A 25682-nucleotide genomic window follows, 5' to 3' on the forward strand; every position below is an offset into this window, starting at 1 on the left:
TCCAGCCTGGGCCACATAGGAAGATCTGTTGAGTGGGAGGTGGAGTGCTAGTTGGCACCAAGTCTTGCGGCCTGAGATCAAACTCCAGGTCCTACATGGCTAGGAGAGAGAATGAACTCCCACCAGTTGTCCTCTGATTGACACATACCAACCAAACAAGTGTAATTTTAACATTTTAAAGGGGAGACAGGAGTAGTTGGGAACTTGAACCAGTCTGGCTGAAGTATGAGCTTCAGGTTTGGTGACCCTGTCTCAAAAAATAAGGTGGAGGGTTATTGTGGGAAACAACCAACATCAGTCTCTGGCCTCCAGACATACTCGTGCAGATGTGTATGCACACATACATATACATACTTACATACATGGATATGTATGCACACATGCATAGATGTGTATGCACACACATACACTTACACACAGATATGTATGCACAGACATGTACACACTTAGATATAGATATATATGCACACATACACACACACACACACGCACACGCACACGCACATGCACACGCACACGCACATGCACATGCACACGCACACACACACACACCTGCATGCAGAATCTTTTTTATTCTGGCTGCCACCATCTGTCTCCAGGATGTTTCCTTTTCTTTGCTGACTGAAGTCCCTGTCACTGCCCATTTGTCAGCTGTGAAGCCTGCAATCACGCCCCCTCACTGAGCATAGGAGAAAGCTGGGGCTTGGCAGCAGGGAGCACCTGGGAACCTGCAGCCCACCCACCTCTGACTCTCAGAATCCTGCTCTGCCCACTCCCCTTACTAAAACTGCTTTCCCCCAAAGCTGTGGACTTTCACATAGTGCCCTCTGATTGTTCATAGTGGCTGAAAAAAATAGTTCATGGCCTGACTATGATGTGTACCTTCGGGTCTTGTATAGCCTAGGCTGCTCTTGAACTCACTGTGTACCCAAGGAGGACCTTGAACTTCAGATCCCCCTGGATCCATTTCCCAAGTGGTTTGCATTAGAAGTACGAGCCACCCAGTTTTTGCTGGGGATGGATCCAAGGCTTTGTACACCCTAGACAACCACTCTATTACTGAGCTTTTAAAGCCCCAGGACCCTCCCATCGCTGGTTTTATTTTGTTGTTGTTTTTTGTTTGTTTGTTTGTTTGTTGTTAGAGGCAAAGTTATACTCTGACCCAGACTGACCTGGAACTCATGCTGTAGCCTTGGCTGAGCTGGAACTCATGGCAATCCTCCTGCTTTAGCCTGAGTACTGGGATTATAACTGTGACCCACCACTTCTGGCTCTTTGTTTTTCAAGACAGGACTTCTCTTTGTAGTCCAGGCTGGGTCTTGAACTCACAGAGATCCACCTGCCTCTGCCTCCTAAGTACTGGGACTAAAGGTGTACACCACCACTACCCAACCTGGGTTCTTCTTTTTGAGGATACCCTTGAAATTCTGATCCTTTGCCTATACCTCCAAGTGCTGGGATTATGGGTGTGTGCTACCACACCTGGTTCTAGTCTTCATTTTGGAAAACACCCTCTGCCTTGCTGTGTCAAGAGAATGGAGGAGGTGACAGGTGTGAGGGGATGGGGCTTTGTGGAGCCTGCTATTGGAAGGTTGCTAGTGAGATCAGGAGAGAGTACGGTTGGCAGGCGTCTGTGCTGGCCCTGGCCATCTGTTTCTGGCAGTGGCTGGGAGTGTTTCCTGAATGGTTCTCCTTCTAGGTCCAGAATGTGTCTCAGTCCATGGAGGTCCTTGAGCTAAGGACATATCGGGATCTCCAGTATGTTCGCAGCATGGAGACCCTCATGCGGAGCCTGGATGCAAGGCTCAGGGCAGCTGATGGGTCAGTCTCAGCCAAAAGCTTCCAGGTGGGTTCTCCTGAGTTCAGCTCTGAGGTCTAGAGAGTGGTTGGAGGGTTTGGGGGAGGAGCTTCCCCCATAAGAGTTCCATAAGAGTGAGTGTAGTGAAAGCAGAGGACCCAAGTTCCCAGGCTGGGGCCGGGTCTGTGAAGAAATGAGGGGCTGGCTGGGCTCTGGGGTCCTGAAGGCATCCATTGGCAAGGGATGAGCCTTGTATCCAAGATGATAGGGTGAAAGTATAGGTCAAGGGTCAGGGGTCGGATCGGAGGCCATTTTCTCCTGGTGAGCAGGAACTGAAGGACAGGATGACAGAGCTGCTGCCCCTGAGCTCAGTGCTGGAACAGTACAAAGCAGACACACGAACCATTGTGCGCCTGCGGGAGGAGGTGAGGAACCTCTCTAGCAACCTGGCTGCCATCCAGGAGGAAATGGGTGCCTACGGGTACGAGGACTTGCAGCAGCGCGTGATGGCCCTGGAGGCCCGACTCCATGCCTGCGCGCAGAAGCTGGGTATGCCTTGACCCTGAAGTTTGCCCCCACCCCTGATCTCCACACCCACTCCTAATGCTGCCCGTGTGTTCCAAAGCTAGGTATGGTTTGGCATCTAACTGCTAAACCTCCCTCTTTGGTCTCCCCAACCCAAGGCCACATCAGGCCCCAAAGCTGGAAGTAGCTTTGGCTCATTTTCAACCCTCTGTGTCCATGTTGACACCCAAGATCACAGCCAGGTTTCCTCCCTGACCCCAGCCCCCAGTGTCCTGCCTTCCCCGGGGCTCTTGCTGGATTCTATCCTCACGTTCACCGTTCCCATCTCCCAGGCTGCGGGAAGCTAACAGGGGTCAGTAACCCCATTACCATTCGGGCCATGGGGTCCCGCTTCGGCTCCTGGATGACTGACACAATGGCCCCCAGTGCAGACAGCCGGGTGAGTGATCCCACTCCAGTGACTGCCTGCAGGTGCCCGGGGAATCCACACTTGACTCTTATTTAGGTTTCATTTTTATTATTTTTAACTCGTGGGTATATATGGGGAGGTGGGTAGTTCACTTGAAGGAGAAAAGATGTCTCTAAAGCTGGAGTTAAGATCAGCCTGTCTCTGCTTCTTGTCAAGGGTGTGTACTACCATGCCCAGCCCACTCACTGTTTAAAAATAATTACATTACTATTTACTTATTTAGTGTGTGTGTGCATATGGATATGTGTGTACAGGTGCACACACATGTGCGTGTGTGTGTAGGTCAGAGGACAACTTGCTTGGATCAATTCTCTCCTTCTCCCATGTGGATCTTGGGAATTGAACTGATGTTGTCAGTCTTGGAAGCAGGCACCTTTACCTTCTGAGCAGTCTCACACCAGTGACTTGTACTCCATCATCCTGGGTCTTTGGACCTTCCCTTGACTGCCTAGTGACCACGAGACTGAGGTTCTTCTGTCCTTGTCAGTCATCTGTCTGGAGAATACAGGGTACACCCATGTGTCCTCTGACATCAGGGGATGGATTCTGAGAAGTGCACAGTTAGGCAGTCTTGTCATGGTGCAGACATCATATAGTTCTTGCAGAAATTAAAATGGCATAGGGCTAGGGAAGGAAATAGCATAGGAGCATGAGTGCTCGGTCCACAAACATGAGGACCTGAGTTCAAACCCCAGGTATCCACATAAAAGGCCATGAGTGGCCATGTGTACCAGTGCTGTGGGGAGCAGAGATGGGGGGGGGGGACGACTGGGGCTTGCTGGCTCCAGCTCTAGGTTAAGGTGGAGACCCTATCTCAAAGAACTGAGGTGGAAGGCGGTATAGAGCAGGACACCTGATGTCCTCTGGCCTCTGCCTGCTTCATTTCTGTGGTTGATAAAATATTCTGACAAAAAGTAACTTAGAGAAGAAAGGGCTTGGTTGAACTCAGAATTCTAAGTTAAAGTCCATCATTGTAGAGAAGTCAAGACAGGAATTTCAAACAGCTAGTCACATCACAACCAGAGTTAGGACCAGAGAGAAATGCATTGCATGCATGCATTCTTGCTTGCTTGTGCTTAGCTCAGTTTCTCCCTTCTCATACAGTTCAGGACTCCTTTTCTAATGAATGGTGTTGCTCACAGTGGGTTGAGTCTCCCCACATTAACGAACAATTAAGGTAATTCCCTATAGACATATCCACAGCCCAACTCTCTGTAGACAATCTCTCATTGAGACTCACTTCCTAGGTAATTCTCAGTTGTTTCAAGCTGAAGCTAACCATCACAAGCTGGAGAGATGGCTCAGTGGTTAAGAGCACTGGCTGCTCTTCCAGAGGTCCTGAGTTCAATTCTGAGGTGGCTTATAACCATCTGTAATAGGATCCAATCCCTTCTTGTAGTGTGCAGGTGTGCATGCAGATAGAGCACTCATACATAAAATACATAATAAATAAATCTTTAAAAGCTAACCATCATAATGGGTGATCAAGTGTCACAGAGCAAGGCAGTAACAACACTACTCACTGTGATCACCAACCTCAACAGATGACGATGGTCCAACCAACTGGTTAGTTTAGAATTGGATTTGAACTCAACCAGTCCTGTCCATTCTCAGCCAGAGACACTTGGGCAGGTGCCTTTCATATTGTTGTAATTTTCTTTCAACATGAAAGTTTCATCTCCACAATGAGAGCATCCACAAGTGTTTTGCATGGCACTGATACGGATGCTGCTGAGAGAGGCAATGACATGCCTGGCAATGCAGTCTTGTGCTTGCAGGAGTTAGCCACTGACAGTGAATTAGGGCCAGGCAAGGTGGCAAACCCCTTTAATCCAAGCACTTAGGAGGCAGATGCAAGTGTATCTTGTGAGCTCAAGACCAGTTTGGTCTACAAAAATGAGTTCCAAGCCAGCCTGGGCTATATAGTTACACTCTACCCCCCCCCAAACAAACAAACAAACAAAACAAAAAAACCCCAAACAACAAAAACCAAACCAACCAACCAAAATATAGCGAAATCAAAGTAACCCCTTATTAACCCAATAGCTGTTCAGTGAACATTCTCAACCCAGTATCCAGTAAATCTGTGATCTCAGTAAGTCTCCTAGAGGCAAAACGTTCCTTGATCCCTCAGGTCATCACCACTAATTTAGAGTTTAGTTATGTGTTCATAAAGGTATGTGCAAAGGCAGGTGTGTGCCCCTGCATGTGGAGGCCAGAGGTCAACATATTTTTCTCTATTGCTCTCCACCATGGCTTTTCCTTTTAGAGTGTGTCTGATATGCACAGGTCTGTGTGCAGGCGTTTGTGCTCAGAGGCCAGGGACATTAGGTGCCCTGTTCTATTACTCCCAGGTTTAGTTCTGGATATAGACTCTAACTGAGGTAGGCTGGCAGCCAGCATGCCCCAGTCTGCTCTCAAGAGCACCGGGGTTATAAGCACACATGGCCATGGCCAGCTTTTCAGATGGGTTCTGGGTTCAGACAATATTTCTGCTTGCAAAGCAGGTGAGCTTCCCCATTGAGCCATCGCTTACAGAACTTGCAGCTCATCAATATGGCTCTGCTGGCTGTTGAGCTCCTGAAGTCGCTGACTTCTGCAGTGTGGTTACAGCTATACATGCCCAGCGGTTTTTTATGGGTGCTGGGATCCAAACTCAGGTCCTCATGCTTGAGTGGCAAGCACTTTACCCCTCGAGCCATCTCCCCAGCTCCACTAATGCTCATAGTCACTAAACTATAACTGGTCACTTAAGGTCACAGGAAGGACTGTGACTGAGTAGCGACATGCTGATGATGGCTGACTCTGCTGACCAAAGATTGATCTTGCCTGGTTGGCCAGTCTCGGAGGGTCACAGGTTACAGTCCCTCCTGTGACTGGCTGCTGCTCTCTTAGGTCTGGTACATGGATGGTTATTACAAAGGCCGCCGAGTGCTGGAGTTCCGTACTCTGGGAGACTTCATCAAAGGCCAGAACTTCATCCAGCACCTGCTGCCACAGCCATGGGCAGGTACGGGCCATGTGGTATACAACGGTTCTCTGTTCTACAACAAGTATCAGAGCAATGTGGTGGTCAAGTACCACTTCCGGTCCCGCTCGGTGCTGGTGCAGAGGAGCCTCCCGGGGGCTGGTTACAATAATACCTTCCCCTATTCCTGGGGCGGTTTCTCGGACATGGACTTCATGGTAGACGAGAGCGGGCTGTGGGCTGTGTATACCACCAACCAGAACGCAGGCAACATCGTGGTCAGCCGGTTGGACCCTCACACCCTGGAGGTCGTGAGGTCCTGGGACACCGGGTACCCTAAGCGCAGCGCCGGCGAGGCCTTCATGATCTGCGGTGTCCTCTACGTGACCAACTCTCACCTGGCCGGAGCCAAAGTGTACTTTGCGTACTTCACCAACACGTCCAGCTATGAGTACACCGATGTGCCCTTCCACAATCAGTACTCGCACATCTCTATGCTGGATTACAACCCCAGGGAGCGGGCCCTGTATACCTGGAACAACGGGCACCAGGTGCTGTACAACGTCACCCTCTTCCACGTCATCAGCACTGCTGGGGACCCCTAGGTGCCCCTGCAAGGGTTGTGGGTAATCTTCCCACATCGCCTGTGACGTCCCCCCACCCCACCTTCTCCTGGCCATGCCCTTGCCTTCCGAGATTCCTTCTCCCTACTTTCCCAGCCCAGCTTTCTGTTCTCTGTATCTATACCCATGCATTTTCTCCATTTTATTGATCTCTGCTTTTGATACTCCACTTCTGAGTCTTTCTGCCTTTTTATGGATGCTTCTCTTCCTTATTGATCGAACCTCTCTCCTCTCCTCTGTCCACTCTCCCTCCTCCTTTTTCCTTTCCCAGTTTCCCACATTCCTTATCCCTCACTCCTACCCTACCCCTGGATCTGAGTGCATGGATTTTGTTTTTTAAATTTATTATTTACACATTTTCTTTCCGGATTGCCAGAATAAACCGGACCTTTGACATTTGGTGCCTGGGTTGTTTTGTACCCAGTGGTAATTACAGAAGACTTGGCTCCACTGAGTCTCTGTTCTCTGTGCTCACAGTGTGGCCTGAGGTGGAGTTTTGTAATGGCCCTTCCCAGAGTTAGCTAGCCCCTGGAGGAGCCCACCCAACCCAAAGGCATTTCAATCAAAAGCAATCAAATTAAAAGCATTTGGATCAGAACAACATAGAATTCTATTCTGGTGATGAAAACTGGCCTTCAGTGGGCATCCCCCAGTGCTGTTGCACTGACCACACCGGCACATCCCTAAGCGGTCTCCTTCTAATGGCTTTTTAACAACTCGGCTGCTTTTGAGAACGGTTAGGGCCTCCAATTTTTCTCCGCCTTGTAACTGCAGAAATTGTTTCTACACAAGCCATACTAGCTAACTGTAAGACTCAACTAACTTAAAAGGTGTATCTAGCCAGGTTTTGAGCAAACCCACTACACTCTATAAGAGGCTGGGACAGTGATGTACTCAGTGTAGTGGGGACAGGAGTCCTGGGAGGTGGTCAGGTTGAAATAGAGCCATCAGATGCTCCTCCCGAGGTAACTTGCACCTGGCAGTCATTTGTCTCCTTTAATAAATCTATTCACTGTGCTAAACAAACAAGCACCAACCAAAGCAGCCTAACAAAAAACCAAGTGGCACGACAGGGTCAGGCAGTCAGAGGCGGCCCGGTGCTCCCGGCTGCGGCACTGCAGGGATAAGATAAAGGACTGGTTAGGAAATAGGCTCTAGCTAGCCAAAGGTGACCCTGAACTTTTGATCCTCCTGGTCTTACCTGCACTACCATACCTAGTATGATGAGGGCTTCATGCCTGTCAGGTCTGTGGTATAAGGGCATAGTGGTTCTCAACCTGTGAGTCAAGACCCCTCTGACAAACTTCTACCTCCAAAAATATTTATGGTTCATAACAGTAGCAAAATTACTGCTATGAAGGAGCAACAAAAATAGTTTTATGGTTGGAGGGCCACCACAACACGAGCAACTGTATTAAAGTCACAGTATCAGAAAGGCTGAGGCCAAGGCGTCACAAAAAATGAGGAGCAACTTGGTAGAGCAGTGAGTGATCATGGGGCTCTCACCTGAAATGCAGTAGTAATACACGATGCTTAACAACCCCCACACCAGCCCACTGAACCCACAGCAGGAACAGTATGTGCAGATCTCCACTGGCCATGACCCCATCCTGTTGAGGCCACCAGGAGACTGCTGTCCCCATCTCTAATTAATGGCCTCTGTGATTAAATCATCTCCGGGAACTCAGACTTGGATGCCATACTGGGGAGGAAATCCATGAATAATGGATGGGGCTGCCTAATGCACTCATTTAAAACCAATTTCTAAAGGCATCCTCAAGAAGAGCAATTAATTCCCACGTAAGTGAACAAGCAAGACACTGGGGAAAAGAAGAATGAAGCCCGGATTAGCATGACAGACTCCATGCCACTGAAGACAGCAAAGGCTTGGCATGGAGGAACCCACTGGACATACCAGTTCTGGGGAGGCTGATGCCACCTGGGTGAGATCTTGTCTCTTGTCTAACAACCCCAAATAAGGAAAAGGAGTTTGCATGTCTCCTGCCTGTGACTTGTGCTCAAGGCGGTCATGGTCTCAGACTCGGAGAACCAGGTGCATCTACAGCACTGTCACAGTCTAGCCTTTGCTCAGAGCACACTTGTACCTAGAGACGTTTCCATAAGGACAGGACTGATGTCAACATTTCTGTCACATGTGGGCACTGGGTGTTTACTTGGCACATCTACCCACTGTGTCACTCTTACACATATGTACACTTAGTGTATACAATGAGTAGATGCACACACACTGCAACTAGAAAGGATAAGCACTTGGTCCTACTGTCCTCACCCACCTGTCACTTCCATTCATGTCTGTCTTGAGCTATGTGGTGCTGAATTAACCAGCTTGCCCTCAATCATGGATGAGCATTGGCTGTATATAATCAGGAAGCTGCCATTCCCTACTGCAGCAATGACCCAGAATCCCCTGTGTCTGCTCTAAGAAGAGCCCATTAAGAATGAGCAGTGGAGTCTGCGCAGAGAGGTTTCCATCCCTTGGGGGTGGGGGTTACACTGTTGCCATCCTAAAGGCCCAGGATTTATAGCCAGTTCCTAGCAGCAGGTCTGGGTGGGAACCTGGAGCAGGTGAAGGAAACCACAGGTCATTAATAATACATGCTGGGACACTGAGTGGGCTCCTGGGGCTCACTTATCTAACAGCAGTGTTCAGTCTTAGGCTGTTACAACTGTAGAGACAGGAAAAGGTGCTGGGATCCTATAGAACACAGATACCAAGTCACATGGCCACACAAATCACCACTATGGTATTACCTGTTTCTTGCAGGCAGGAGATCAGATGTGGCAGTGGCCCTGGGGCGAACCTTCCAGAGCTCTTGGTGTTACAAGCTAAGACAGGGGTCCTTTTCTTCCCCCAAAGGCCCCATGATACTTGGAGGGCTGCCACTGCCTCCTGAGCCCACCCAACTGCTGCAAGACAGCGAAGCTGTGACTGTTTGCCTCACTGATTGTTGTCCTCACTGGCCCACTGGAGAACATTCTGCTGGAGGTATAGCCAACTCAGCTCAGCCTGTGCCTGTCTGAGCTGGGAAAAAACTCATTAAACCTTCCTAATGACAAATGCTCCAGCAGGCGGCTGGCAAAGAGTGATTGCTCTAGAAAGCAGGCAGATGGGAGCAGGCTCAGGTGACTGTTCATGAGACTCAGGCCTGTGGGGAGGGAGGGCTCTCTTGGGGTACAGGCTTAATATTGCTCTGGTCCCTAAGCCTTGCTGGTTAGAGCCAGCCCCACCACCCAGGCTTCCCCCTGCCCCCCACCAATCACTTGTGGGTATATGCAGAACCCCTGATTGAATTCTGAGCCCTCAGTCCATAGGCTCAGGGGCAGTTTAGGAGACATAGGCCCCTAGCCAAGGTGGAGAGCCCTCCTCTTCCCACCTGCCACTCAAGGTAATATCCATTTCCCAGCTCCCTCCACCAGGATCTCTCTTCTTCTGGGAGCTCATAAAGCCCCCCTCTCTTCCAGTTGAGGGGGCCTCTGTTGCCATGGAAACAGCACCTGGAGAGTGCTAGGTCTGGTGGCTGAACCCAGGAATAACCAGTCAGAAGTGGGTGGCAGATGCTAGATATGATTTGTTCTCACCAATAAGCAGTCTGTATGTGTGCTGGGGGGGGGGGGAGAAGAGGAGGTGGGCACTGGGGGTGTACCAAGGCAGATGCCGAGCCAGGTTCTCCCGGGACCTTTCCAGACCTAACACCTGGAAGCATGGTGGGGGATGGGGTGGTCTGCACATACCCAAACAGTCCCCAGGGGGCTTATACAATTGGGTCGGAACTGGTGGGGCTCAAGGTATCTTGCTGCCCTGGGAGTCTAGCTAGTGGAAAGAATTCTTGCCAGCACCCCCGGCTGTGGAGAAAAAGGCTTCTTAGAGCTGGAGAACATTTTGGACACCTGGGCTTAGGGTATGGTGGGTAAAAGTTCCATCCCCGAGACAAGGGCCCCACACCTCACCAGAAAGGTAATGATACAGGACCACCAACCAGTGGTTCCACATTTAATGGAAGGTGCATGGGGCACTGCATTGTACCCTGAGGCTGAGTTGCTGCATCGCCAAGTATGAAGCGTCTGCTTTTTGCAACTGAACAGAGGAACAGAGCATATAACTAACAAGGAAAAAGGCCCTCCTGCCTGCCTCTGAGACCTGGGGGATCAGGTCACCTCTGATCCCGAGCCTGGGGGCCTCCCCACCCCCATTGCTCTTCTGAAGTCAATTCCTCCAGAAGGAGCCTGGCTAGGACAGCCCCAAATGAGGGCAAACAGGGAGCAGAGTGCTCAGAGTCCCCATCTCAGAGCCCCCCTCCCAGTCATTTTAGGAACAATAAATACTGTGTGACAGTAGCAGGAAGGGTGTCCATGGGCTGTGTTGCAGCCCGAGCAGGCTGGCCTGTGCCTGCCCTCATTCTGTGCGCAGGATGATATGGATGCCTGAATCCGTGAACACTGGACCACTCATCTCCCCTGTCCGTAGAGCAAACGATGCATCCTCAAACGGTTTCTGCATCTGACCTGTAAAACAAGAGGCAGAGGTCAGGCGCCGGCTGCACAGCAGATGGAGCTCCGGCCTGCATTCAGTCTCAAGCACATTCATCACGGGGTTTATAGCCCTGACACTTGCAGTAGTGAGCTGTGGCCCAGCTGAGGGCCACAGGCCCACTCAGGAGGCTGGGGAAGCCCAAGGACAGCATGAGGGATAATAGGCAGAGCTATGCTGGACATTTAGACACACTGCGTGACCAACTCTCCAGCTCCCTAGCTAAACATTATCTGTCCTGCAGGGAGGTAGCCAGGGCTGACAGCAGAGGCTGGCTATCCGTCTCTCCTAGGCAGGTGCTTGCTCCCCACACTTCCAGCCCATGCCAAAGAGATGAAGGAGGGAAGAGGGAGGAGGAAGAAGAAAAGGGAGGAGGGAAGAAGGGATCTAATTTCCTTTGCCCTTGGCAGGCAGGTCTGAGCTCTGGGTTGCTTCCCTTGCCCATTCCCCCTCCTGCCAAAGGGGGACAGTATGGTGCTGGAGGACAGGTGCTGGTTCTCAGGGATCCCACCCTACAGCTCTGCCAATGACAAAGCAGAGTCACCTTGATGAGCCTTTGAGGGGGACAATGATCCTGGAAGGAAAGACACCAATGAGGTTTTATATCCCTTTTGCAGTACAGAAAAACAGGCCAGGAAAGCCCGAGGAGGGCTATGCTGCCACCTGGTGGACCGGAAGGCCTGTGCAGGAGAAGAGTCATCCTTCCCTCCCTTCTTGGGGCCCTTCCACCCAGAACATTGCAGGGAAGGTGCTGGGTGTGGTGGTGTCTACTCTTGCCCACCTCTGCTGAAGGCACCCAGGTCTCCCCTGGCTTTGGCAGAGCTGCAATCACTGAACTGTGAGGCCAGAGATTCAAAGTCTTCCTCTCCTGACTTAATCTTCTGAATGTAGCCTGTAGAGATACAAGGGGAGAGCCCCACATCAGATACAGAGAGGCCAGTCAGAATGCACGAAGAACTGGACACTCCTAGGAGCTGGGCAAGACCTGCCTGACCTGTGCACCTTGTTCCCTACAGAGTTATCTCACTCCACCCAAAACACCTCCCATACCCTCATGCCCAAGCAATCACACCCTTATTCTGTGCTCCTATGTGCACCCATGAAGTCAGTCCTCCCACATGCATGTTCCCAGGGTGCAAACCTGTCACCCATCCCCATGCACCTATAGCTATAATATGACCTGAAGAGCCAGGCCAGTCATCCATAGGTGCACAAGAACGTAAGCACCCACACACTCACAGTGACCTCTTTTCAGGCCTGGACACAGAACTGAAACCTCACAGTGGATGACTGCCCACCCCTATTCCTGGGGCAATCTCAAGGCTCTGGACCAGCAGGTGGCTAGCATGCAGCCAAGCTCTGCACAGGAACTGGTGATATCTTCAGCTGTGGGCAGCAGGAGTCCCCATCTGTGCAACACAGGAGGCACAGCAGAGTACTCACTAGGACATTTTGAAAAGACCTTGAGGTGAGGCTGTAAGGGCTGTGTGAGCGCCCGTACAATGGTTACATAGGCAAGGTACCACACTGCATTGGCAGAACCCAGGAGACACTAAAGCGGCTCCACTGGGCCATGATTCTCCTGCAGGATCAGGAAGCCAGGGCTACTAGGAAGAAGGTGAATAGTGATTGAAGCAAAGCCTCAAAACAACAATAACAACAAAAATCACTTGTCTCAAAGCCTGACTGAGTTCTATCCCCGGGACCTACAACAGTAGAAGAAACTTTTGTTAACTGTGTCCTCTGACCTTCATATACTCTTACCAACCACCAAACCCCACCAAAACAAACCAAAGTCAGCCAAACAACAAAAAAGTTTAAAGGACCTAGGCCTAAGGGAGCAAGACCATAGTACCATGTCTGTACAACTGACATCTCCGGAGCACAGTGCACATACATGTGGGTGCATTTGAGACTGTGTTATACACTCACAGACATGTGCTAGGTGAGGAGATTGCCAGGTACCTGGGTCTAGGTAGTACCCAAGGTGGGTAAGAAAGCTCTGGACAGACACAAGACAGCCCATCCTGTCCTCAACTTTTAACTTGTAGCCATGACACACACAGACTCCCAGGGCAGCAGCCACCCAGACCTGAGCAACTCTCAGCTAGTCTGGAAAAGACCCTGAGACAGAGCCTCCTATGTAGCTCAGGCTATCCTTGAATCATCAACCTTTCTGCTTCAACTCCTGAAATGTTGGTCATGGCCATGCATTCTACATGAAGCTCCACAGTGATCTCTGTAGAGAGGAGGGTGGCCTGACACAGCTGCTGTTGGACTTCCACCCACACTTCCCACCTAAGCTGGAGAAGATTCTGAACAGCCGTGTGCTACTCAGTGTGCACATCACTGAAGGTCCCAACTGGCACCTGTGCAACAAGTAATGTTACTAGCTGCTACAACCAGTGCCTTGAGGCCCAGGAACCCAGCTACTTCCAGAGGGCTCTGGGCCTCAGGCTCCTGTGAGGTACCAAAGCCTGACACACAGGGTAGGCAATATGACTGACAGCCCAGGAGTTAGCCCTATCTGAATGCATTACATGACAGTTACCTTGGTGTTCGGTCTACAACATGCCACCTGTCTCTCAAGGGCTCCCCAACTCCCCTTTGTTCTGCCTTAGTCAGAACAGGCTGTTACCACAAACCCCTGCCTGTCAGAGATACCCAGGGCCATGGGGTTTGACCTGTATATCCTGGTGACTTGTCTGGAAACCACCCTTGGTATCAAGAGTCCCCTTGTACAGAAAGAATCTTACAGTAACCTTGATCTGGTAAACTCCTGATTCTCATCTCCCTGGCCGTCTGGTTGTGTTCTTCTGTGGGGATCAAAGGATCTACCTAGGAATCTTGCCCAGCTCTAGCCCTGAGGCAGTGTCACCTAGATGTAGCCATGGCCACAGGGAGATGTAGATGGGATAGCCAGAGGGCTTCTTACACACTGTCAAGTTATAGCCATTTAATAAAGATGGCACTGGGCTGGATGATACATCTCTATAATGCCAGCACTCAGGACACCGAGGATAGAGAATGTCTTGGAAAAGAAATCTAGCCAGGGGCTCTCATTTATCATTGTCCCCACTCCTGTGCACAAGACAGGAATTCCTGGTGGCCAAGGAATTAATGAATAAATACAGCAGAAATTATCCATGAGGAAGAAGATGGGGACCCATCACTGCTCTTCAGACAGACAGTTATCTCTTGATTTTTGTCACCTGGACCTCTGTATTCAGAGCTGAGGTCAGACTACCTGGGCTTCCTCCAGGACAAATCACAGCCTCAATGGGAGGTGAGAAGAAACAACTCCTCTGAGAGTGCCTGTCCACCTTGGCCAATAGCACCCTAGCCAGGACTCTGGGTCTGCCTCTTGGAGCAGCCTTTCCAGAGCTCACAGACTGGAACAGGGCCCTCTATTTGCTTTGGGGTTGTAGTAGTTTGAATATAAATGGCCCCACATGGTCATATATTTGAATGCTTAATCATCAAGGAATGGAAGTGTCTGAAAAGGATTAGTAGGTATGGCCTTGTAAGAAGTGTGTCACTAGGGATAGGCTAAGATTTTAAATACTCAGTGTCTCTCTCTGCCTGTCTGTCTGTGAATCAGGATGTAAAGCCACTTCTCCAGTGTCATTTGTGCCTCCATGCTCCCTGCCATGGAGATAATGGACTAACCTCTGAAATGGTAAGCTAGCCCCAGTTAAATACTTCCTTTATAAGAGTAGCCTTGATCATGGTGTTTCTTCACAGCAATGGAGCAGTGGGCAGGGGCTAAGACAAGGGTGTTCAGGAGCTCCCCGACAGCAAGCTTAACAGTTGAATATCCATCTCTGCAGACACGTGTGGGTTCAGTAGTCCCTGAGGTTCAGAAGAGTGGCAGGCCCAGCTTTAGACTCCAGTTGCTGGGATCTGGCCCCTGCTCTGTGGCTCCCAGCCTTATGAGTATCCAGTATCCAATGGCCTTGGGGAAGGGAGGGGGCATGATTCTGCTTTAGGAGCCTCACGAGATGACTAGCCTATGAACTGGGACAGTTGGGAGCTGGGAGCTGGTTCAGTGGGTAAAGGTGCTTGTGCCATCTCTAACTATTTGAGCTCCCCCCTCAGGAACAGAAGAACTAACTCTTCCTGCAGGTTGTCCTCTAACCTCTACATGCCTGCTCAGGCATACTTGTACACAAACAAATAAACAAGTGTAAAAGAAAAAAAATATAATGGGCTAATGGGAGCTCTCACTTCAGAGGGTTATTCTGAGGAATGAATGAATGACTGTCATAGCCAGGGCTGATGTAGAACAAACCTTCAACAGATTTAAATGCTCACTCTTCTGGTACAGGCTGCATGCTAGTGTCCCAATATGTACTATAAAGAAGCCCTGGTTCCTGGTATGACTATCCTGAGAGATAAGGAGTCTGCCAGGGTGGGCCCTGAAATGATATGATGAGCACCTATTCATAAGAAGTGGCACAGCCAGCTAAGGCTCAATTGGTAGAGCGTTCTCCTTCCTGCACCAGGCCCCAGGTTCAATCTCTAAACCAAGGATAACAGTCCAAACCTGTAATTCCAGCATTTAGGAGCCAAGAGATTAGCAGGTCAGAAGTTCACGGTCACCCTTGGCTACATGGGGAATTATAAGGCCTGCCTGGGCTGCACAAGCTCTATCTTTAAAGCTATCTGCAAATTCAGAAAAGCAACGTCACCAGGAAGCTAAAGCGCAGAGTGAGAAAGGCGCAGGTTTGCTGGTGGCTGGTTTTGAGAGTGACTCTAGGGAAAAACACTAGGCATAGATTTTTCCAGAACTGTGAGAAAGAAACTAAGTTACAAAGTTTATAGCATTGTGTTGCCACAGACTGAGGCACAGAATGAACCAAAAGGGTGGCCGTCCCTCAACCTAAAACTGTTTAGATAATCCCTTTCAGATCACAGGTGGCCCACAGGGGAAGGATCTGGTTGGGGAAGACCCAAGACCGAGCAGGAAGGGCCCAGGGACACAGCCATGGGCCACCAGGCTTCCATCACTCAGCCAGAGGAGGTGGCTGATCTTGGGAGTCTGGAAAGGGTCTGCTCATACTCTGGTTCTGAGCCTCTCTGGATTCTCAGGACCTGGATGAGTAGGGACAAAGCAACATCAAACAGGGAGCCAGGGTCTGTCCACAGCTTGGCTGGCGCAAACAAGGACATGGCAATGATACCAGCTGGGCTTCAGGTTTCTTCTGGCTGCCATCCAGTGGCTGTAGAGGAGCCACTGCTGGAAAAGGAGTTGCAGCAGGAATGCAGAGGTGCTGCTTCCAAAGCGGGCAGTTTGTTTCCTCAAGGCAGAAGGGGAACTGATGGTACCCCAGGCCAAGGCTAGCAGCCAGGGCAGATACTGCTCCTATCACTGTCACCTGATGGCCTAGCAATAAGCTCTGGGTTCAAGGTGAGCCAGTGTTCTCAAGAAAAACAAACTGGAGAGCCGGGTCAGTGCTTAAGAGCACTGGCTTCCTCTTCCTGAGGATCCAGGTTTGGTTTAGAGCATACAAATGGGAGCTTATAACTGCCTATAACTCTAGTTCCTGGGGATCTGAGGTCCTCTTCTGGCCTGTATGGGCAGCAGGCATTCTTTACTCACCATATAAAGTAATCTTAAGCACATCACACAAAGGGTCAGCAAGATGGCTTAGCAGGTGACTGAACCTGATGATCTAATTCAACCCCCAGGACTCACTTAGTAGGTGAAAGCCCAACCCTAAGAATTGTCCTTTGACTTTCACACTTGCACGTGTATTCCCATATACATACGGCTGGCAAGATAGATTAGAAGCTAGGAGCACAAGCTATGCTTACAAAAACCCTGGGTCTAGTCTGCAGTACCCACATATTAGCTGAGAAGCCTAACACCAATTTTAGGGAACCTGATGCCTTGTAGCCTCCTCTGACACCATACACACAAGCTGCACATACATACATGCAGGCAAAACTCCTGTAGCCTCCTCTGACACCAGACACACCCATACATGCAGGCAAAACTCCCATACACATAGTTATCAAAAACAGGAATTAAAAACAGACTCATCACCTACAGGGTCAGCTTTGTGCTTACCCATCCCTGGTCTAACTGCCAGACCTACCCACAGATGCCGGCCTCTCCCTCATGACAGCATCATTCAGGATGCCTGCCACTAAACCAAACTGCCTCCTGTAACTGCACTGCTACAATGGCCTCTGGGTAAGTATGCATTAACGCTCATTTTACACAAGAGAAAACTGAGTCTTGAGCGACGCTCTGAATCTCCCAGATCACAGAGCTCACCAGACACTGCTACTATCTAATCAGGGTGCCGACTTCCTACTTCACTCCAAATGGCAAGCAGAAAGGAAGGAGTGAGGGCCTGCATGGGCCGAGCTCATCCCAATGTGGGCACTTCTTTTCAAGATAAGGTCGAGTGGCCTGGAACTCAGTATGTAGGCCCTCGGACTGATATTGCACAGTGTTGTACTGAGGTCAGAATACAGCTTGAGGGAGCAGGTCCTCCTCCACTATGTAGGTCCCAGAAACTGAACTCAGGCCCTCAAGTCTAGTGGTAAGTGCCTTTGCCCACTGAGCCGCCTTCCCAGCCCCAGGCTGAACCTGTGATCCTTCTGTCTCTGTCTCCATGCAGAGATTACAGGTTTGCATGACCATGCCAGGTTCACAGGGCACTAGAGACTAAAGCCGAGACTCCTTGTGAGTTAGGTAAGCAAGCCAACAACTGAGCTACAACCCTAGCACAGCACAGTACTTCTCCAGAAGTGACTGCTGACCAGACTGTGTGGAGGGTCTGGTGGGATAAGTAATGCTTATTGTCAACGTGACAGAATCTAGACTAACCTGGAAGATGGGCTGCTGGGGGGATCCTCGTCTAAGAACTAGAGAAGGCAAGCTGAGACTAGCACAGGGTCACTGTTCTTTGTCACTGACAATGCTGTGATGACAACTCCTCACTATGACTTTCCTGTTACCTGGAACTGTGACATGAGCCCAAACAAACCTTTCTCTATTAAACTGCTTAGCAGTTAAAACAAACAGAAGCCCTCATTTGAAAACTTTACTTATTTATTGGGGCAGGCTTGGGGGCGACAGAAAACTCCCAGGAGTGGGCTCTCCCCACCACGTGTACCCCCGGACTAGAACTTAGGCCCTCAAGTGCCTTTGCCTGCTGAACCCTCTTGCTGGCCCTTGTCAGAGTATTTTGTCACAGAAACGGGAAAAGAAACTGAGATAGCCCCTAGGGCCCAGTTGAGAGAGAACCTCCAATAAGCCCCTGCTTCCTTCCCCCTACTTACCATTGATCAGCTCTAGGGCCTCCTCCTTGCTTCTGGTGATTTTTTCCTGCCGCCAGGACGAGGGCCTCCGAGATTGGCTGTGTTTCACCAGCAGGTGTGAGCAGCGCACCCTGGCAGGCTCACCCTGGCCATTCTTGCTGCTGCCTCCAATAGTGCTGCCACCACTGGGCCGCTCCCACTGGCTGGCGTTGGTGATGTGATTGAAGTAATATACCCGGCCTGGGGGAGAGCAGCACCTACTTCAGCTGGGGCCGAGCCGAGGACTCCATCCCCAAAGCCAGGATGAGGACTGGCCTGGGAGACACCTTCTTTAGCAGATTCATTTCCTATTCTAACCCATGCTATAGGCTTGGGAGGATGCTGTGCCCATCAGGACCTGTTAGGACTGTGCTAATGCTTTAAGAGCTGGTACCAGACAGACACTAAACCAGTAAATCAGATAAAACAAGTTCTAAGCCTTTCAAGATGGCTTGGCAGGTAAAGGAACTCGCCAAGTGGAGGAGAGAACCCACCAGCTTCAAGACGTCCTCTGACTTCCACATGGCACAATGCCACCTTACAAAACAAATAGGATCAGATTTTCAAAAGCATCCTTAGCTATAGTTTGAGAATAGCCTTGGGTACATGGGACCCAATTCCAAACATATGTAACAAACAAATAGCACGGAGTGAGGATCTAGCTCACTGGTTCAGTGCTGCTTGGTGTTTGTGAAGTTCTAGGTTCGAGTCCCAGGATCACGTATCACCAAAGATAAAGAGTAGGACTGTTTTTACCCATTGCTCCATTCCAAACAAACCCCAAGGCACCACGTCCTTCATCTCTGCTCAGAACAGCAGCAACTGTGTCTAGTGTATACAGAGATAGATACCCAAAGCTCTATTCTTAACCCCTGCACTGGTGGCCTACGTCAGAGAGCAAGGAAGCAGCATCACTCTAGACCTGATGTCGCCTGAGTGACAGTGAGGAGCATAAAGGAGATGGTGAATCAAAAATTCAAGGGAAAAGTCTGGCTTAGTGGAACATACCTGTATGCCTAGCAGTAGGGAGGCTGAGGCAGGAGGATGGATGTCTGCAGTTTGAAGCCAGTAAAGATAAGTTTGCAAGACTATCTCAAAAAATTAAAAGAGAAAAGAGAAGGAGGGAGAGGTATGGCAGAAGCCTGAAGGAAGGATCCAGTAGACTCTGGGTCACTTCAAGGGCTGAGAGTCTATCTGGGTCACATAGCTGATCTAGTATCAAAGAAAGGCTGGGTGTTACCCATGAAAGAAAGGCTTTCATAGTCCTACTGAGAACAAATGGTAAGAACCGGTCCATAGCTAGGCAGAGGGCAAGTGTATGTGCAGATGTGTGTATGTAAACGTTTCACTTTGGGGGCTGGACAGATGGCTGAGGTTAACGGCACCAGCTGCTCTTCTATCAGACTGGGGTTCAATTTCCAGTACCCACCCGGAGGCTCACAACTGTCTGTAAGTCTAGTCCAAGGGCGCCTAGCACCCTCTTCAGGCTTCTTGGTGGGTGTTACATGCATATGAATACACATGCACGCCCAATGCCCATACATGTATTTAAAAAAAAGTTTATGTGGCTCAGGATAACCATGAACTAGATCTCCTCCTGCTTCTGCTAAGTGCTGGAAATACAGCTGTGTGCCAGCTAGAAACAAGTTTATACTAGAGGTCAGAACCCCACACTAGAAATGGAGCAGCCTGGACAAGACCAAAGCCTCTGGGGATAAATCCAACTAAAAACCTTTGTAACAGGCCATTTCCCTGAACCTTAGCTTTCTCATCTGCAGAACTGGAGTCAGAGAATAAGGACATCAGAGCTAGGCATAAAGGCATGTATAGTCCCAGTGCTGAGACGCTGAAGCAGAGGATGGGTGGGAAGCCAGCTTGGGCTACATAGCAAGACTTTACCTCAGCTAATCTGTGTGATGTAATCCCAGTAGAACACCAGAGGTTCAAGGTCACACTAGGGTAAGTAGCAAGTTCAAAACTAGTCTGAGTTGTCTCTCTCTCTTTCACACACACACAAATCTTAAAAAGGAAAAAAAAGAAAATGGCTCAATGGGTAAATGCTTGCAGTCAAGCCTGAAGATGTGAGTTTTGCAATCTACTCATGGTAGAAGGAAAACTCTTGCAAGCTATTGTCTGATCTCCACATGCACATACACTAAGTATAGTATTACTAATATTATTAATAAAGACTGTCTCAATAAATAAATTGGGCAAAGTGGTGCATGCCTATAATCAGCACTTGGGGGAGCTGAAGCAGGGGGATCAAGAATTCAAGAATAACTTGTCTTTAAAAGACTCTAATACATTTCCACTTCCACCCTTGATTAAAAAAAGGGAAAGGGAATGACATTAAACCTAGCTGGGCTAATTCAGAGACAGCCAACATATGCAGTGTCCAGAGCCCTGATGCTTAATAAATAAAATAAAAAATTTGAGTGAGCTCTATAGGCTGCATCGACCCTGGCTCTGAGATGCTTGTAGGCTACTCTTAAGCATTGCCAGTGACACTGGGAAGGGGACGCTTGGGGCCAAAAAAATAAACAAAAATAAATAAAAAAATAAAAAACCAAATCATTGCAATCCAAGGCATTCCTAGTAACTGAACTGCTTTATCGGATGAGTTCTTTCTATGTCCTGGCCTCAGTGTCTCCCACTTGAAAAATGAGAGCAATTCCTCTCTTGAAAGATGGTAGCGACAGAGAGGAGGAGAGGGAGAGAAATGAGCCAGGGAAAAAGAGATGGAGGGAGAAAGGGAAGGGAGATGGAGAAACGGAGGTGGAGGTGGGGATAGGGGGAAAGGAGAGAGGGAAGATAAGAGAGAGGAGGGTGGGGTGGGGGTAGGGAAGAGGGGAAGGGAGAGAGGAAGGGAGGCTAGGAGGGGGAGGGAAGGAGAGCTCGGGACCACAGCGGCATAGACTTGTAAAAGAACTTGAAGTCTTTCAAAGAGCTTGGCACCATGCTTGACCCAGAGATGAACTGGCCATGTTAGGAGCCATCACTGTCGCAGGGTGCCGATAGGGGAATGAGCGGGCACGTGTCTCGGATGCTGCCCGAGAACCCAGAGCAGGGCGGCCCACGCCCTCTGCACCAAGTCCGGATCTCTTCCTCTCAAGGGAGCCCCAAGGTGCAGCCTCGTCACCTCCGAGCACCGGGGCCCAGCGGTGGGTGAGGACTGGGGCGTGCCTGTGCCTGCCCCACCTCCTACTTCAGTTTCTGGCTTTCCGGGCCCGTTATGCCGCGGAGGAGGCCAGATCTCCTAGCGCGAAGCAGAGCGGTGGCGAGGCTCGCCTGTCCCGGCAAGCTCGAGCCCAACTTCCGCAAGCTCGCGAGGCCCCGCCCCGGGCCCTGGGCGACCCCTAAGAGGTACCTGAGCTGCGACTCATACGCTTCTCCCAGCCGGACGGCAGCTTCTCCTCGTCCGCCATCTTCCCTCCTGCCGCAGCGCCCGCTCCGCCTCCGCGGCTCTGACCCCGCGCCAGACCAGCGCCGCTGTTGATTGGCTCGTCCAATAGAGACGCCGATTGGACCGCAGCACGGAGCCCCGAGCACTCGGGCTTTCTATTGGACCCTCCCGGTCTCCTGGAGCGCCCCTGTACACACCCCCTCTTACCCCCACCTTTCCAACTCCACTGCTCATTGGCTCGTCTGGAAGCTACGTCTATTATGTGCTCCAACCGGGTAAGTGGCTTCCTTTAAGCCTCAAAAGGGCTCTCCACCCTTCTTGGTGCGCTTAGCCCACAAAATAGAGCTTATTTGACTGGCCCCTGCGGCAGCCAATCAGGCCTTCTTCAGCCTGTCTCGGCGGTCCGCCAGCATCCACGCGGAAGTGGCCAGCTGGGACTAAGGTACTTGGCGCTTTTGCAGTGCTTTGCCGTTGCCATAGCAATGCAGTTGCCTTGGTGACAAGAGGCTAACTAGCTAGAGCCTAAATTTGGCTTTTGAGTTCTTCCCACCTGCTTCCTCCAGATGTCCAAAGCGAACCATTTCACTGGTCTATTCACCCACCTTTCATGTCTTTTTTAAACCCTACTTCAGCTTATTCCTTCTTCATGGGCTCCTCCTAGCTTCCAGGCAGGTGACTGATGGGTGAGACCATTACCACTAGGATGAGGAGAGGGTTTGGAGAGGGTGGGCGGCTCCAACGATCGGTTTTAGTCAACTGGTAGTCTGAGGGAAAGGGTGTACTAGTGTATACCTTCAATCCCAGGACTCAGGAGGCAAAGGGAGGCAGTTCGAGACCAGCCTGTTCTACAAGGTGAATTCCAGGACAGCCAGGGCTACACAGGAAACCTCGTCTCAACAAGCAAACTAACGAACGAACAAACAAAAGAAAAAAAGATCTGTGGAGGGCTAGAGAGATGGCTCAGTGGTTAAGAGCATTTGCTACCAAATTTGTCAAATCAAAGCCTGATTTGACACACGAATGTCTTTGTGACTTTGAAGCCAGCCTGGTTTATACAGTGAGTTCCAGGACACCAGGGCTACACAGAGACCCAGTCTAAAAAAAAAAAAAAAAAGAAGAAGAAGAAAAGAGAAAAGGTGGGGGAGAATAGCCCAGACCTAAAGTTCAAATCATAGTGGTAAAAAAATTACATGACAGATTTAATAAGGCTACTTTCTTATTTCAAGCCAGTACAGAAGTATAGAGACCAGATAAAAAGCTTCACTTCATTCTTCCTAGCCAGAAATACTCAATGCATTCACATAAGGTTCCATTACAAATGTTTATTTTGCTGGATGTGGTAGTACATGATTTTAATTCCAGCATTGGGGAGGCAGAGACAGATGGATCTGTGAGTCTGAGTCTGAGGCCAGCCTGGTCTACAAAAGGGGTTCAAGTAGAGTTAGGAATGTTACACAGAGAAATCTCAGTCTCTCAGTCTCTCTCTCTCTCTCTCTCTCTCTCTCTCTCTCTCTCTCTCTCTCTCTCTCTTCTCTCTCTTTTGGTTTTTCGAGACAGGGTTTCTCTGTGTAGCCCTGGCTGTCCTGGAACTCACTCTGTAGACCAGGCTGGCCTTGAACTCAGAAATCCGCCTGCCTCTGCCTCCCAAGTGCTGAGATTAAAGGCGTTCGACACTGCTGCCCTGCAAGAAATCTTATCTCAACAAACAAATAATAGTTTATTTTATGCAGGGTATGGTAGTCTTGCCTTTAGTCTCAGAGCTCAGGAGGTAGAGGCAGGAGACTATCTGGGTTCAGTGCCAGCCAGATCTACATTCACGTTTCAGAGTAGCCAGGGCTACATATAGAGAACCCGTTTCATAAACAACAATAATAACAAAATTCACCCCCAAACCAAATAACGTTTATTAACCCGAGTCATGGTTTGGTGCATATGTGGAGGTCAGCTCTGTTATGGGGTAAAACCCGGAGACAACTCAACATGACCAAACTTCAAGTTGATAGTCTGTATTAAGCCGGATGGCAACTGCCTGGAAAGGAACACTTCTCATAGAGCAGCCCCAAATGCATATTACAAGAAGTTTTTTTTGTTTTTTTAGATAAAGAACACAGAAAACCTACATTTCTGGTAGCAGTTGCAGGGCAGTAAGCAATTTAATAAAGAGCTGGAACGTGCAGTTATCTGGGGCATTTTCACCCTGAATCTGTAAAACAGGGTTGGGTGCTTTCCCATGAAACTTTTCAGGGCAAGGGGTAAAAAAACCAAAGATGGCTGTACCTGACACAAAGTGGAGAAACTTGTACCCTGTTACAAGCTTTGTGTAGTTGGTTCTCCTTCCAGCTGGGCCCCAGGGCTGGAACTTAGGTCTTAAGGCTCAGGTAGAAACACCTTTACCAGCCCAGCTTTTCTACTGTTTTCTTAAAAAAGGAAAAAAAAAAAAAAAAAAAAAAAAAAAAAAAAAAAAAAAAAAAAGACTATGCAGCTTAGAGAGATGTCTCAGTGGGTTGATACACAATTGTGGAGTCCTGAGCCTAAATATAAAGAACCCACATAAAGCTGGATGCAGGAACAAGCATCAGCAACTCAATTTCCATATCCAGGAGGAGACAGTGACAGCCGAAGTCCTCAAAACTGTGATGGCTTATCTTGGTTATCAACTTGACCACATCTGGAATTAACTAAGCAAGTAGTGGGACCCACGTGTAAGGGATTTTTCTCGGTTGGATTATCTGAAGTAAAAGACTCACCCTAAGTCTAGGTCATCTGAGGGCAGAAACCTACCCTTAAATCTGGGCCACACCTTCTGGTGGCAGCTCACATGAAAGGGCACGGAAGAAGGAAGCCGTTACTCTTTGCCTATTTGACTTCACTGTCACTGACAAGTCTGTCATGTTCCTGAGGCAATCCTTTTTGCTGGTGTTAGTGTCTACTTCATGGGACTCCAACGTAGACTGGAAACAGACAGCTCTCTAGATCTTCTCTGGGCCTCTCGTACCAATTGGGACTGCTGAGACATTCAGTGAACCACACAACCACCACATCCTTGACCTTTCTCTCCCTCCAGGAGCTAGCCATTGTTGGACTACTCAAACCAAAGTCTGTAAGCCATTTGAATAAATCTCACATAAAATATTCATCTACCAGTTAATAAAAGCTAAGAACATGCAGTTATCTGGGGACTTTTATCCCATTCTACTGTTCCTTTAGAGCTTTGATTAATATGGCTACTGAACCAGGTAGCCTCAAGTACAAGCAGCAAAAACAAAGAATATATATATATTTATTCTACCAGTTGTTTCCTCTAGAAAACCCTAATATAGTGGGTTTTTTGTTTGTTTGTTTTGTTTTTCGAGACAGGGTTTCTCTGTTCCTGGCTGTCCTGGAACAACTCACTCTGTAGACCAGGCTGTCCTGGAACTCAGAAATCTGCCTGCTTCTGCCTCACAAGTGCTGGGATTAAAGGTGTGAGCCACCACCGCCTGGCAGACCTCTTATGTTGCCCACTGTGCTTCGGACTGCTGTAACAAAATGTCCAATACAAGCAATTCTAGTACTTTACCACTTTTCTTTTCTTTTTTTTTTTTTTTTTTTTGGTTTTTCGAGACAGGGTTTCTCTGTGTAGCCCTGGCTGTCCTGGAGCTCACTCTGTAGACCAGGCTGGCCTCGAACTCAGAAATCCGCCTGCCTCTGCCTCCCAAGTGCTGGGATTAAAGGCGTGCGCCACCACCACCTGGCGACTCCACTTTTCAAACAAGGTTTCTTTGCTTAGTTTGGTCTCAAACTTAAGATCCTCCTACTTGTCCACCTAAGTAGGTTTTTTTTGTTTACAAGGATGTGTGTGTGTCTCTGTTTCTGTGTGTGAAAGAGCCAGTATGGGTGTTAGAGGACAACCTTGAGTTGGAACACAATCTACCTCCTGTTAGTCAGTCATTGGCCTAAAGCTTACCAATTAAACTAGACTGACTGGCTAGTAAGGCCAGCGATGAGACTAAGTGTACGCCTGCTCATCCAGCGTTTTTACATAGGTTCTAGG

The 25682-nt window shown here is 49.4% G+C and overlaps 2 protein-coding genes across 3 annotated transcripts in view; one reads left to right on the forward strand and one right to left on the reverse strand.

Annotated features, from left to right (window-relative positions):
* The window catches only part of Olfm2 (olfactomedin 2), a 76292-nt gene extending 69513 nt beyond the window's left edge, over window positions 1–6779 (forward strand). For both annotated transcript variants that reach the window (XM_034510030.2, XM_034510029.2), the window contains exons 3-6: window positions 1700–1846; window positions 2128–2347; window positions 2656–2762; window positions 5688–6779. In XM_034510030.2, coding sequence (XP_034365921.1) covers window positions 1700–1846; window positions 2128–2347; window positions 2656–2762; window positions 5688–6365 — 1152 coding nt within the window. In that variant the 3' untranslated portion in view covers window positions 6366–6779. The remainder of the gene's footprint in view (window positions 1–1699; window positions 1847–2127; window positions 2348–2655; window positions 2763–5687) is intronic.
* A 3602-nt stretch (window positions 6780–10381) lies between these two features.
* Pin1 (peptidylprolyl cis/trans isomerase, NIMA-interacting 1) lies at window positions 10382–21771 on the reverse strand. The gene is made up of 4 exons (XM_034510031.2): window positions 21614–21771; window positions 18229–18447; window positions 11714–11824; window positions 10382–10907 (listed from the first exon to the last, which is right to left on the reverse strand). The coding sequence occupies exons 1-4, from the start codon at window positions 21669–21671 to the stop codon at window positions 10798–10800; spliced, it is 498 nt and encodes a 165-aa protein (XP_034365922.1). The 5' UTR covers window positions 21672–21771; the 3' UTR covers window positions 10382–10797.
* Window positions 21772–25682: the final 3911 nt, after the last annotated feature.

This window comes from Arvicanthis niloticus, chromosome 8 (genome assembly GCF_011762505.2).
Source record: "Arvicanthis niloticus isolate mArvNil1 chromosome 8, mArvNil1.pat.X, whole genome shotgun sequence".
NCBI classification, from domain to species: Eukaryota; Metazoa; Chordata; class Mammalia; order Rodentia; family Muridae; genus Arvicanthis; species Arvicanthis niloticus.